At 43.9% G+C, this 13,758-nt stretch overlaps 1 protein-coding gene across 5 annotated transcripts in view; it reads left to right on the forward strand.

Annotated features, from left to right (window-relative positions):
• Positions 1-12,910, forward strand: part of LOC121590886 (protein CREBRF homolog) — a 31,998-nt gene extending 19,088 nt beyond the window's left edge. For 4 of the 5 annotated variants that reach the window (XM_041911019.1, XM_041911020.1, XM_041911022.1 and 1 more), the window contains 5 exons: positions 3,433-5,537; positions 5,610-5,809; positions 6,199-6,469; positions 6,582-6,710; positions 6,797-12,910. In XM_041911019.1, the coding sequence (XP_041766953.1) occupies positions 3,524-5,537; positions 5,610-5,809; positions 6,199-6,469; positions 6,582-6,710; positions 6,797-6,900 (2,718 nt within the window). In that variant the 5' untranslated portion in view covers positions 3,433-3,523 and the 3' untranslated portion in view covers positions 6,901-12,910. The remainder of the gene's footprint in view (positions 1-3,432; positions 5,538-5,609; positions 5,810-6,198; positions 6,470-6,581; positions 6,711-6,796) is intronic. The other variant, XM_041911024.1, reaches the window with a different exon arrangement.
• Positions 12,911-13,758: the final 848 nt, after the last annotated feature.

Here is a 13,758-nt window from a genome sequence, read left to right on the forward strand (position 1 = left end):
TGTTGCGCCATCTCGCCCAATGTCGACAACACACACACACACACCCGACGTCACGAGTTGGCGGTAGCTTCCATGCCTCAATCCCCATTCCCATTGGGAATGGATTAATGTGTAAAAGTGAACAACACACCACCACAGCGCGCACTCCTCTTCAACCGACCGAGCCAACAGCAAATGTGTAGCACTTTGTTGTAGTGCGGAATGTGATCTTGTGGTGTGGCCGAGGGGGAAGATCCTAACCTAACCGTCTGCCACGTTAGTAGATAAAGTTTCACGCTGCTAGTAAATGGTGGTGCTCTTTAAAATCGCCATATCGTTGGTGGGTGGAATTTCCACGCAAAATATTCTTTATCTCTTTCCCCTTTTGGTTTTTTGTTAAATTAAATATAGAAATGAACCTCTCACGAGTGTGTGTGTGCGTGTCTGTCTCATTCTCACTCTGTGTATGTTATCGTGGTAATTGTTTTCTTTCGCGGTGTTACTCTTAACTAATCTCGCACAATCAAAAACAAGCCCCCTTTTGCGCCGTTTGACCCACTTCAGGGTGGCGTTGGGGACGATTTTGTTTGCACGCCAGACACATAACCGTCTGGTGTGGTGGTCAGGCCGCTGTCCGGGCTGGCCGTTCTGTGTGGGTGTGTATGCAAGCAAGCGGGAAGGGAAATTAATATTTGTAAAACAACAATGACACACATCGATGACGGTATGTTGAGGGCCGGACCAGGGGATGTGTTGTCTGCATCCAGCATGGAGTGGAGTGTGGTGGAGTTGAGGAAGGTAATGCAGGCTGTATTGATGGTCGTGTGTGTGTGAGTGTGTGATTTCCTATCATTGTTTACCGTGTCTGATGAACCACTTCAGACTAATCTGTTTCGAGTTGTTGATCAATTTGTCTTTTAGATTATGTCTTTATTGAACGGAAAGCTTTGTACACAAACAAACGTTTTAACTAAAAATATCCTTAGTTTTAGTGGTTTGGTGTGTCTTAGGTATTTATTTTGTAGAAATTATCGCAATGCTTTATGGAAATCAATTAAAACATTTCCATTGTGTTTGCTTCATATGCATGTTCACCACTAAAACGAAACAACACCTCCCAGTGTAGGCCCTACCAAAACAAGTTCTCACTTCCGGTTCAAACTGTGAACCAGCTGGAAGGAGAAAAAAAGCGCCAAAACGAAACAAACGATACTTCTGCTTCACTGACCGATCGGGGGGGAAGGAAAAAGGCCAACTCTTTCCAGCACCAATTGAAACCGAAAACGAAACGGCTTCCCCCCAAAGTTCACCAAACATTATAGCTGCTCCATCAAACCTCCACCACTACCAAAGCCAAATCATCATCGCTTGGTCGAAGCACACACAAAGACACAGATGCACAAACCACGCGTAACGTTGTTGCAACGCGTGGCTACACGTGCCTGCAACTACAACTGCCTTCTGGTCCCGCTCTTCAGGCCGGCAGGGTAGGGAAAACCTTGAACTTAACCGACCATGATGCCTTGGACGGTGAAGCGATCATGCTGGAATGGATGTGTTGGAACGGCAGAACCATGCCATGTATGTGTGCACCACCATGGCCAAGAGACCGGAGAACGCGGGGTAACGAACGTACCACCCGAACGCGGTGGAAATGGTAGAACATTATTTTGGTGGTTTGGCGTTTTTCGTTCGCATGTTCTTTGTACTGTTACGGTTATAATTTCGTTTATGTGTGTGTTTTATGGCTGTGATGCATTACAATTTTGTAAGTGAGTAAAAATGGCGAAAAAGCTAGTGACGAGATATTTCCCATATATTTACGCTAATTTGTCAACATTGTGTTCTTAATATCGTTTCCTTTTATCTCTATCTTTAGTTTAACGCAAACGAACTGATTTAAATTATTTGATTGGGAATGCTATAATCACGTAGTAAGTTGATTTTGATTAGAGGCGTGCTCTGTTATCTAGCATTTTGCAACAAAAATATATTATGTGTGAACACTGCTGTCGATCTGCCTCGTGACGTCCTCTAGATTTGTAATCAACTTTGTATCTGTAGCGCGTGCATACATTAAAGAAACGTGCCGCATATTTAAATTGCATTCAAAACACACGCACACAGTTGTAGTTGTGTGTTTAAGTGCAAGGCAATAGCAATCATCGGGGAACTGCTGGCCAGGTCGAAATAAAAAAGAAAAGAAAAACCTACTTGAGAATCCACCCAGCTTTAATGCAAGGTGGCGAAAATAAAACGGCGGGGCTTGTTATTTTGAAACCGTACACTACTACTAATCACGGTGAAGAGCAACCAAGAGAGACTGTCGTTACACCACGAAAGCATTGCCAGTGAGCGGGCGAAACGAAGTTCCCGGTCGGCCAGACGATCGTGGGATAGAATGACGCGAACAAAAACTATGTGTTTACATTGCACGTAGAGAGAAAAGGTCATCAAAAACTAACCAAAACAACGCGGACGGTGTGGACGGGTTCGGTGGTGTGATGATGAGGATCTTCTCGGCCACGGACATGATTGGCGAGAAGCTGGTGAGGATTATTTTTAGAATTCCGTAACTAGGACACACCACTAGAGATTTAGGGGAGGGAAGGAGAAAGAGCGAGAGCGTTTGTTTTCAAATCGGCGTTCACGCTTGTTCGGCTGCCATAATAACACCGTCCTCGTTAGGGGTTCCGTGGTAAGAAGTAGGGAAGCTGGTTAGCAAAGTGGGCGTGCAAAAGTGTTTGAAACGTATAAATAAACATATCGAAACGTTTGATGAAATCGATGGAAGTCCACTTTGATATTAGATTATGTGTATGCATACGATCACTGCAGTCCTTGCTCATGGCGGTCGAGATGTTTTGTGTTTTACAGTTTTCATTGGTTTATTAATGCATGACTCTAATCTGTATCAGCAAACTGATTTTTGCGGTCGAGAATCAATGAAATCATAAGATCACACTCTTTTTTTTTTCGGAAAACGGCCACCTTACATCGCTGTCAGTGTCTGGTGTAATATGCATCCTTGCATTAGACGCGTGTAATGCCGGAGAAATGCTGTATTTACGTTACGGAAGTAGAGAAACAACCATGCGCTATTCTGGTGCCGGGTAGGGCAGGAGAGCTCTTCCCTTTCTGTCGTAGCGATCCCCGGGCAGTACTCGGCGGTTATGTCAGCTGACGCGTGTTAAACTTTCGCTTTCGGATTGGTATTTTTAGCGATCGAAAGTAGCAATGACGATATTTGTTTCTTTTTTTTGCAACATATTCTCCGCGCCGCCAGCATTAGTATGTGCTGTTGGATCGTGAATGTTATGGGTTGCAAGGAAGTAGTGTGGGAAGGAGTAATTTATTTCTATCTCATTAGGTACTTTATCTTTATCGTTTTGCGTTAACATTGAATCGTTGCAACGGACTAACCTTTTCTTCCTTTTCCTTTTATTTTTGCAGATAGAAAGCATCCCTTTACGATACAAGGAATAGCCTTCGGGCAGCATCCAACAGACGGAGCGTGGTTGGTTTGGCGCGTACAGGAGTCTGGATGATGAGTAGCTTCGGCGGCTTGCAGAGCGGAGGCGGCCTAAACTTCACCACCGGTATCGGTAGCGTTGACGGAAGCGTTTCGATCGTCAAGCAGGAACCCACGGTATACACGGCTTCTTCCGCGGACGGCGGAACGACCGCGGGCAACAACAGTAGCTGCAACACGATCAACAACAACAACAACAGCCACAATCAGCAACACCATTTCCAGCAGAACACCTTCATGATGGACGCACTGAGCAGCAATCCGATGCTGACGACGGCATCGATGCCGATACCGTCCCGGAGCGCCAACCATCAGCGCGTGATGCAGTCGGATCTGGACTTTGGCAACGAGATGGACCACCAGTTCCGCAGCTCTGGCCAGCTGCTGCACGATGTCGGTGTGATGGCGGCCGGCAACGGCAGCAGCTTTCAGACGGGCAGCCTGCCCACACAGATGGACGGCATGTTTCACAGCGGCTGGGACAACCTGATCCTGACCGCGGACGGGATCGACCTCGGGCCGATGAATGCGGCCGGTCTGCAGATGATGGACACGTGGAACAATTTAATTTCCCCGTCCTCGACGGTGTCGTCGGCAACGCAGCTGGACGAGTCGGGCATACAGCAGGTGATGGTCGGCGACGGTACCGCGATCGTGCTGGGCGGTGGTGGCGTCGGTGGACTAGGCGCCGGACAGCAACTGATGGAAGAGTTTGAGGTGTACCCGCTGGAAGATTTCAACGAAGGGCTGCTGTGCAATGATTTGAACACAATCGACGGGCTGTTTCACGACGATATAACGCTGCTCAGCCAGCCGCTGAGCCAGCAGTCGCCGAACCTGAGCGGCGACAGTGCCATCATCCTGTCGCCCAGCCTGCCCCAGCAGATTCTGGGCCGCTCGTCGAACCTTTCGTCCGGCGGGCTGACCATCTTGGCGAGCGGCGAGAACACGGTCGGCAGCGTGGGCAGTAACAGCGTGTCGTCGGGCTTCGGACCGGCCACGGCCGCCGGTGGCATGCAGCTGCTCACGAACGACCCGATGGTGGCGGCCAACTACATCAGCAACACCAACAGCAACAGCAGCTTGCTGTACGATGAGCAGACGCGCATCTCCTCGTCGCCGTTCGAGCTGTACACGAAGCAGGAACCGGGCAGTGCGGTCCAGTCCCCGCTCGCCTTCTCGCCCAGCAGCCACGGTTCCAGCCCGTCCATTTCCGAGGGTGGCCACCTGATGGTACCGCAGGCCGGCAGCTCAGCGGCGAAGAATTTGCTGCAGCAGCAGCTGCAGAGCTCGTTCAACAACAACAACACGATGTACAACGGTGCCTCGAGTACGATCAGCGCCGGCAAGCTGATCAAGAGCGGCGGTGCGACGTCCCCGGGCAATAATAACAGCGACACGGCGAAGAACCAGAACCTGGGCGGTAGCAGCCCGGGCCTCGATGGTGGTGCACACCAGCAGCAGCCGCAGCAGCAGATGCCATTGCGCGCTTCGCGGCGTGGCTTCAACTTTAGCCGGAACAGCGGCAACGTGGGTCAGGTGCAGCATAACCCGAAGTATTCCACCCTGCAGCAGCTGCTGATGAGCAACACGTCCGATCGGCTGGGCAGCGGCGGCAATCTGGTGCTGGGACAGTCGGTTCCCGCCGGTAGCGGTTCCGCCGGGTTGCTGTCCGGTGCCGCACTCAGCCCCGGCGGCAGTTACTCCGGCCGGCGTCTGTTGCAGGCCCAGATGGCAGCTGGAACGACGAGCGCGGCCGTTTCGGTCGGCTCGAATGCCGGCACGTCCGGTACGGCGATGTCGCGCTTGTCCTCGTCCGCACCGACACACATTTCTGGCTTCGAGCAGATTTGGCAACGGCGTGAACCGCGCCCACATCTCCTGTCGACCGGTAGTTTGGCCGAGGCTGGCTCAACCTCTTCGCTGAGCACCGGAAGCATCCTTAGCCCGGAGGCGCCCGATTTTTCACACGACGAAGGCTACTCAGACGATAGCGATCACTATGAGGACTACTCCAGCGGCGAAGGTATGTTTGTGCTTGATGGTTGTGAGCGTTGAGCGTTGTTTCTTACCGCATTTACCTCTTCTGTTGCTACAGATTCGGATAGCGAGGATACGGGCAAGGTTTCGTCCAGTGCCGGCAGCAAGGCAAAGCGCTACTTCTGGCAGTACAATGTCCAGGCGAAGGGACCGAAGGGGCAGCGTTTGGTCATCAAAACGCAGGTGGAGGATCCGCACGTGCTGAACGCGGTCACTGATCCCGTATTCAGTCCGAACTGCTCCGTTCGAGGCATTAAGGTTGGTATAAAAAGCAGGCTGCAGACACTCTGCAATTGCCCGACATTTTGACTCTTATCTTTTGACCCGAGCGTGCCGCTGCAATCGTTGCATTTCAGTGTGGATTGCATTGCAAGAAAATAAGCTTTGCTTTTTATATTAGTATACCTGTCCAAATTAAGAAGAAAAGCCGTAAAATTTTTTAAATTCAACAAAATTCTGCAAAAAGTGAACTAACCGTTTTGGATTCTTTCTCTTCTTCTTCTTCTTCTCTTTTTTCTTTCTCTTACAAAACACGAAACGCCTCCTCTTTACATTCCATTCCAACCTTCGACACACTCTGGTGGCGATTATTATGTGCGCACACATCGGTACGGGAATCGCTCGATCGTACGGTTAATGTTCTTAAGAATCTTCGTTTACAGCACAGCGGCAAGGCGCGGAAGGGTGACGGCAACGATCTGACGCCGAACCCTCGCAAGCTGCACAACATCGGCAAGGAGCTGGACAAGCTCGGCCGCGTCATCAACGACATGAAGCCCGTTAGCGAGCTGCCGTTCAATGCGCGCCCGAAGACGCGCAAGGAAAAGAACAAGCTGGCGTCGCGGGCCTGCCGGCTGAAGAAGAAGGCACAGCACGAAGCGAACAAGATCAAGCTGTACGGGCTGGAGACGGAACACAGTGCGTATACGCGAACAATTGTCCATTCGCTTTAGCGAACAACTTGTATATTATGATGTGCTTGATGAATTGTATGAGGTTGTAACGAATCTGGTTTTGCTTCTCTCAACAGAGCGTCTCATGAACGGGATATTGCATCTGAAACAGATCCTGGTGACGAAGTGCAGCAATGCGGGAACGGCCAGTGAGAACCCAGAAGAGTACAAACAGCAACTAGACACGTTGGTGCAAACGTCATCCAGTAAGTGTTTGAACTGCTGAGGGTGGGGTTAGCACCGACATTGCTTAACGTACTTTCTTTACCTTTATCTTTTTTTTGTATAACAGAAATAAAAATTGCTGGCAATTCTACTGAGTTTGTGAACAAAATGCTCGAGAATGTGCGGACGGGTAACAACACCAGCATAGATACGGTGCTGGAGCACTTCTAGATCGGTCCTGAAGCTTCCTGTTGTGTTGTGCGCTTGTTATGAACGCTACAGCAACGTGTGTGTGTGTGTGTCGAAAGGAGGAGTCGCGAAGTCAAATGGTGATGATTTTGCGCGTCATTTTCTCTCCACTCTGGAGGGAAAGTCGAACCAGCACCAAATCACCAATGACGAATCAATGAGACTGTAAGATAAAAAAAGAAAGCAACCAATTACCTTCGTTTTGATTAAAACTACATAATATTTTCTAATGAGCGTGCATTGTATGAATAATGCATAAAACGGCACATGATGCACATAGTGCGGCCGGGAACAAGTGATATTTGCCATTGCGCTGTTGGCAGACGCCCGCAGCAGTGGTGCAAAAGCAATCACTCCGGATGACGCAATGAATGAGAAATTACTACCACCTAAGAGAAGATCGTTGCCGAAGAAGGAGAAGCATTTGTACGGGGAGTGCACTTTCCATGCAAAGTGTAATCCAGAACACGTGACAGAACGAGATAGAAGAGCAAGAGGAGAAAAAGAGAGAACGAGAGATAAAGCGAGGGAGGAATGCTGAAACATATGTTGGTCATTATATGATATTTGAACAAGCATTAGCGAGTAAGAACACATTTCTTTACATGCATATACATATACGTAGATACACTGTAAGGTACCGGATAAGGATTATTCAAACCTGTTTTTGTTTGTCAGTACAACTTGTTACATTACATATACGGATATATTTTTTATACGAAGTTGATCACTAAAAAAAACAAGCACCAAGTACTAATTTGGATTTATCTCCTACACTTTTCTTCTTCTGTTTGTTGTAAACTCATCGAGCAAGCGCCTTTTAGTGTGTTCTCTCGATTGGAAAGTGGTCGTGATCTTCTCCAGTTAAACACTTTACCTCTACAACGAAATCAAAACCAAAACCACACTGGTTTCTTTTGTATAAAACCCCAATCTCTGATCAAATCAACTTCACAGAAATCACCCTATTATGTGTACAGCAGATTACAAATATTGGTAACCGGTATGACCAACTATCCCTAAACCAAAACCACACGGACTGAGATGAGTGCCGCGTCAAACGCGACCATATACTTATCATACTTTGTGCCACACAAACTACACGCGCGCGTACATATACATGCAGTTACACATCCATCCAGCGTGACCAATAGGGTTAACAGGAAAACAAAAACACAAACGAATGAAATGAAGCTCAGGAACAAAGTGCGTGTGTATTGGGATTGGATTGAACAATTGCAGTTTTTTATTTCTTACAAACGTGTTTACTTTTGAACCATTTTTGTTATTTTTTTCTTCAAATTAAATGTGAAAACGAGTTGTGTCGGAGCAATGGAAACTGTATGTTTGAGATACAGGATAATTTACTCATAAGGATCTTTTTAACATTCAAACTTTTTCTCTTTAAAAATGAAGGATGCGAATTATTTTGTGTGCCGGTGTGGATATTGAACGAAACGAATGAAATGCTTGAAGAAAGCAAAAAAAAACAAAAAAAGAAATCAAGAGATTGCATATGCGTACACTGGCCGACGTGAATGTGAATGAAAATTACCTTTAACGTATAAAAACGATAACCATTGATAATTGATAACGTATGTACCTAATTACCCTGGCGTAAAAAAACAAAACACACAACCAGACATTATATAGATATGTATACACATATAATCTTTTTACATTTTCTCAACTATTGTGTGCGATTAATCCTTGTAGGATGGGTTTACGAGAAAGATAAGGAACAGAATGGAAATAGATAGAGTGATAGGATAGATACTGCGGGTGTCAGCGGTTTGTCTTTTTGTTTTGCGGAAGAACACGATGGAAGAATACAGCCGCCCCTGGCCTGTGGAGTAGTAGTAGTTCTGTAAGTGCTATAGTATGTAACGAATACTTTTTTGTCTGTACTCCTGTTTTTTACTAGCTATTTGACATACTACTCAGCTCACTGACGTTGCATGTGTTACAGGAATCTTGTCGCATTAGTTGTGTGAAGTGCGTTGCGAGATGTTCGAAATCGATCGTTACTTTCCCGCCCCAATTCCTCCTTTTCATAATCGTAGTTGTTTAAGCAAGATGGAACGGGCAGCGCCCTCTAGCGATGGGAGATGAAGCAGTGTTAAGGATAGCTTTTCTGTATTGCATTACACAGCAGGTTCGAAAATTCAGTGATCATTTCCGTTTTCCAAGTGTTTTTATTTCCCTTCTTCCTGGTTGTGTAGTGAGCGGATAGTTTATCGAGGCTTTGTTCAGGAATATGGGAGATCGAGCGTGATCGAGCGTGATCGAGCGAGAGAGGGAAAGAGCTTAGAAGTGTACCTTAAGCAGCAGCATCAGACTAATACTGTTGATTGTTCTGGTTATTTTAGGCACTAGTACCCGGGAAAAGAAGAACGGTTTGTCCGTGCAGTCCCCCCGGGGCTAGGGATATCGAAAAGTGTGACCAAAATGCTTGTTTGGAAAAGAAAACGGCCTGGCGCTAGGAATGATTTTCGAAATGAGGATGGTTTAATGCTAAAACGCTTTAATATCGGTTCAAGGCGGACAGTCCGTCCCTCTGATGGTACTGCAAATAAGCGACATTATTCTGGTACTTGGTTGGGCACAACATACACATACACACTTTAAAATATATTATTTTAGTCGCTTTCGGCTACAGAACGATACAGCTTTAACCCCCATACGCACCCATTGATAGCAGCAGTTGTAAACGAATAATTGTGATAATATTTTCTGTTTTGCTGCAAATTGTCTGTTGTATTCAGAAACTTGCAAGCTGCCATACTGCATTTATTTGAATTCCAGCGTCGAAGCGTGCGTTTTTGTATGTCTGTGTGTATTTGTAACATGAACACCCAGAACACGTAATGAACACAGTGGTAAAGACAACGTTTATGTTTTTAATTTTTTGTTCGTTTTTCCTTCTGTATCTTTTTTGGAAAATAAAGGGCACCCCGATGCACTTACGTGGTTGATTTTTGTGTGCAGCATGCAACCCCGAGAAATCTGTTCTGCAGCAGCAACGTACAACAAACCTACAAACAATCTGTGATTTTTGTTAATGTTATAGTGAGCGTTTTTGTAGTGTCAGCTTCTATTTTTACTACGTTAGGAAGGATTTGTTCTGTTTTTGGGCTAGGAACAGCGTGCAGTTATGTATTTTTGTTTGTCCGTATTTCCAATTTAGTTGTTTTGCGTTCCTTTGTTTCTGGTTTGCTGCAGATTACATTAAGCTATAATAATTATTTTCAATGCATCTTACCGTTTCCAAACTCTCTTCCTCTGAGTTATTGTGTTAGGATCAGACAAGCAGACTGACACGAAAAGGTTGAATAAGGCACGCGAATAGTAGAACTAGCGCAGTCAGCGTATGCTCAGGTTTGTTGACTAATGGAATAGTATGGCACTTGCTTCCAATGTTTCTTTTCCAACGTAGCATTAAGCATGATGGAGCTGGATTGAATTCGTCTTATTACTTACCTCTGTTTGTTGAATTAATTGATATTGGCTATATTTTACCCTACACAGCTTTGCTGCAAGATTTACTTTACAATACAAGAGTAGAATGTAAGTTTTTTTTATATCTTGACGAATTGATTGGAAAGTTAGGATTTTCAAATAATCGCGCGTGCTATTGTTTAAAATTCAAAACGGCAACGGCATGGAATTACAGTTGCATCTAAATTGTATAAACTAGAATTAAAAAAATTGATTTATTCTTACAAGCGTGAAAACACTCAATTTGAAGATCGTACCCAGTGTGAGGTAGAAGATATGTAAGGCAATTTGGTTTTCATCCACTATCAATCATTTTCCAAGGTGTTTATCAAACATATGGTCTGCAAAATAATGCGTTATTATGTTGCTTGAAATTGAGGCAGTCTCTACCCACATAAAAAAATCGAAAGTTAAAAAAAATCGCAACAATATCTTATATACTATTGATTATTACAAAAGTTTCTCTTTTTGAACATGAATAACTCTATTATCAATATTCCCGTTTTGTATTTGTTTTACTTAAACTTAATCTTACTACGATTAGCTTTTCTTCGCAAATTAAAACAGAGGATTAAATTTAGTGGGAAAAATCAAACAAAAGTCAAATGTTCCTATCCCACATTATGTCTAGGAAGCAGAAAAGAAATTTGCAGCGAGACACTTATCGATATGAATGATTGGCAAACCAAATACAGGTTAACATCATAAACACATCATAAAAACCATTAATTCTACAATTCTCCACTTGCAATCAAATGATGAACACAATGATAATAACCAAGCTGAAACAGGCCTCTAGCCTCTTGCCTCCCTTCCTTCGCCCGTTTACACAGCCCAAGTGGATCGAAACAAATTGTACAAATATAATACAACAACGCGTTACAGCGTCAAATCGTGTGTCAACTAAGGACTACTTTAGTGATCATCATCTACAAAAATGTGTGCAGCAGTAATTACGATGAATGTTCTTTTTTCTAAGTTTCTTCCTTCTTCTACCGGTACCTGGCTACAGTTCGTTGCAAAAAGCAGTGCTGCCCGCAGTGCTGGTGTGCAAGGCTAGTTTGCTGTTCCTTTCGTACAGAAAGTATAGAATGTTCAAATATATTTCTTTCATCCTCACAAGTTTTGAAATTGCTTCACCGTGTGGTGTGGTTTACTGCTCTGGTACAAATATTAGGATGGACACAATTGGATAAAGGAAAAATCTGGTCGATTTACACTACCTCAGCACGATGATGAATGTATCGTAGAAGAGAAGAGATTACACCCATCACTAACCGAAGCAAATACGGAAAACAGAAAAGGGAAAATTACACAAGCAGAAGCTTGTATAAAAAGGAAAATGTATATTTTCATGAGTACACAACTTTATACACGAGCGCCCACACATATTGAACTCCGTTTAACGAAGCCTTTCATCATCCCGTCAACGGTTGTGTAAAGAGCGGTAGTCTGTTGTGCAGTTGCCGAAGGTAACGCTTTAGGATGTAGGATAACACGCATGTGATGATTACAATGAGATTGCCATAAACTGCATGAAGCAACAAGAAACGGATATAAAACACTAAAAAACTATGTACGTACTTTGCGAAACAATGAGTTGAAACAACTGCTCCCCTTTAGAAAGTGCTGTTCGGTTTGCACTCTTCCCCCAATCTCTCTTTATCTCTCTACAAGAATCCAAATCATAAAACCCATCTGTAATAGAAAAGCGTTTTAAACGCTTAGCTGCTTGAAACTTTACTTAGCGAGAGGCTGCTAAATAAAAAAAGAAGAAACAAAACACTGAAATACAAAACAAAGAAAAAATCGCGGAAAATAACAAAGCCAAACTAAAAACGAAGGTAACGATAACAAGTGAACTACATTCTGGTGGGAGCGTGTGAGAAGCATGCAATTAATTAGGGCCATGTTTGCTAAGTACAATGGAGTGTATATTTTTATAAACATTTTCAATTGACATATGAATAAACACACTCAGCAGCAACATATGAAAAGAAAACGAACGAAATGCAATAAAAAATGACTTGAAGCAGCTTTATGGTAGATTACTGATTCATCTGAAGTGTAGGATGTTTGATTTATCTAACTTGGTTATGATTTTTAAAAGCAGATCTTAGGGCCACTCGACATGTGTGTACGAAAGCAGGAAGAAACAGATCCCTTTTTGTATGCAATAGGCTTGATGCTATTTTGCTCCGTTGGAAGAATGGAGAGGCATTTGAATTTTGTAAAATGGGGTACCGTAACAGTTCAAATCGCAAGCTTTTTGATTGAGTTCTTGCGTTATTGGTTTCCTAGGCACGAACGAACATAGCGAACCACTTCATAGCAGGTTTGCAATGTAATGAGACGAGCAGAGACGCAAGGACGAGTAAATATGTGTAACAAGGGTCGAAACTACCAATTGTAATAGCTGTGCTTACGTTGGATTAAACACAATAAAACTTTCATCTGAGATACTGTAATGGATAATAAAGGAACTAAAAGTGTATGTACAAATGAAATGTATTCTTTTTTTATATTAATTTTGAGAAAAGGTTGGGCCGCATGGAATAAAATGAATTGTATAGCAATATTTACCTGGTGCGAAGTTTTGTTTTGTGGTTTTACCCTTGTGTTTTTAAAGAAATTTTAAAGAAATGAAGAAGTAAGGAAATTTATTATTCTGATTCTATTTTTATCTACTAAGATTTAAGTTGAACCCCTCATAACGAGTATAACGAGCAAATCTAAATACTCTACAAATACCCCTCTTCTTGAGTAAAATCTCGCATAACAAGCAATTTCATTTTTGTTCTCGATAAGAAATTGTGACCATTTCGAGAGATTAAATACTAAGATAAATATACGTTAAATATTAAAGTCATACAAAAATCGAAAAAGTCGGGGCTGTCCGTGGATTCGTCTACTCTACGTCCAAATAACTCGTTTCAGATCAGATAACGGGGCTGAGAGTTTATCTGCGCTTATCGACAGATGGAGCAAGTGAGGTAGTGTCGTCACAAAGACGTCTTTTGTTTAATTGCTTTATTTCCTTCCTTCTCATTTGACAATATTGGAGGCTCTCTTCAGCTTCGGCCGTGGAAGTGGGCTGGACGTGAATGTAAGTGTGTAATGTACCTCTCTCAGAAGCGTAAGTTTCACAAGTGGGAGGTGTATTGATAGGTGTGTAATTGCATGTATTCTGGATCTACTTGCTCTTGAAGGCGAGAATTTCGATACTGAGAATTGATCAATGGATTACTGTTGCCACTTGGAGGTTTTCCATATGGTTGTGATGCACATTATCCCTATATACCTGCTCTTTTCTTAACCTGGAACCAATTATTTCACTTTTCA

This window comes from Anopheles merus, chromosome 2R, assembly GCF_017562075.2.
Source record: "Anopheles merus strain MAF chromosome 2R, AmerM5.1, whole genome shotgun sequence".
Classification (NCBI taxonomy): domain Eukaryota; kingdom Metazoa; phylum Arthropoda; class Insecta; order Diptera; family Culicidae; genus Anopheles; species Anopheles merus.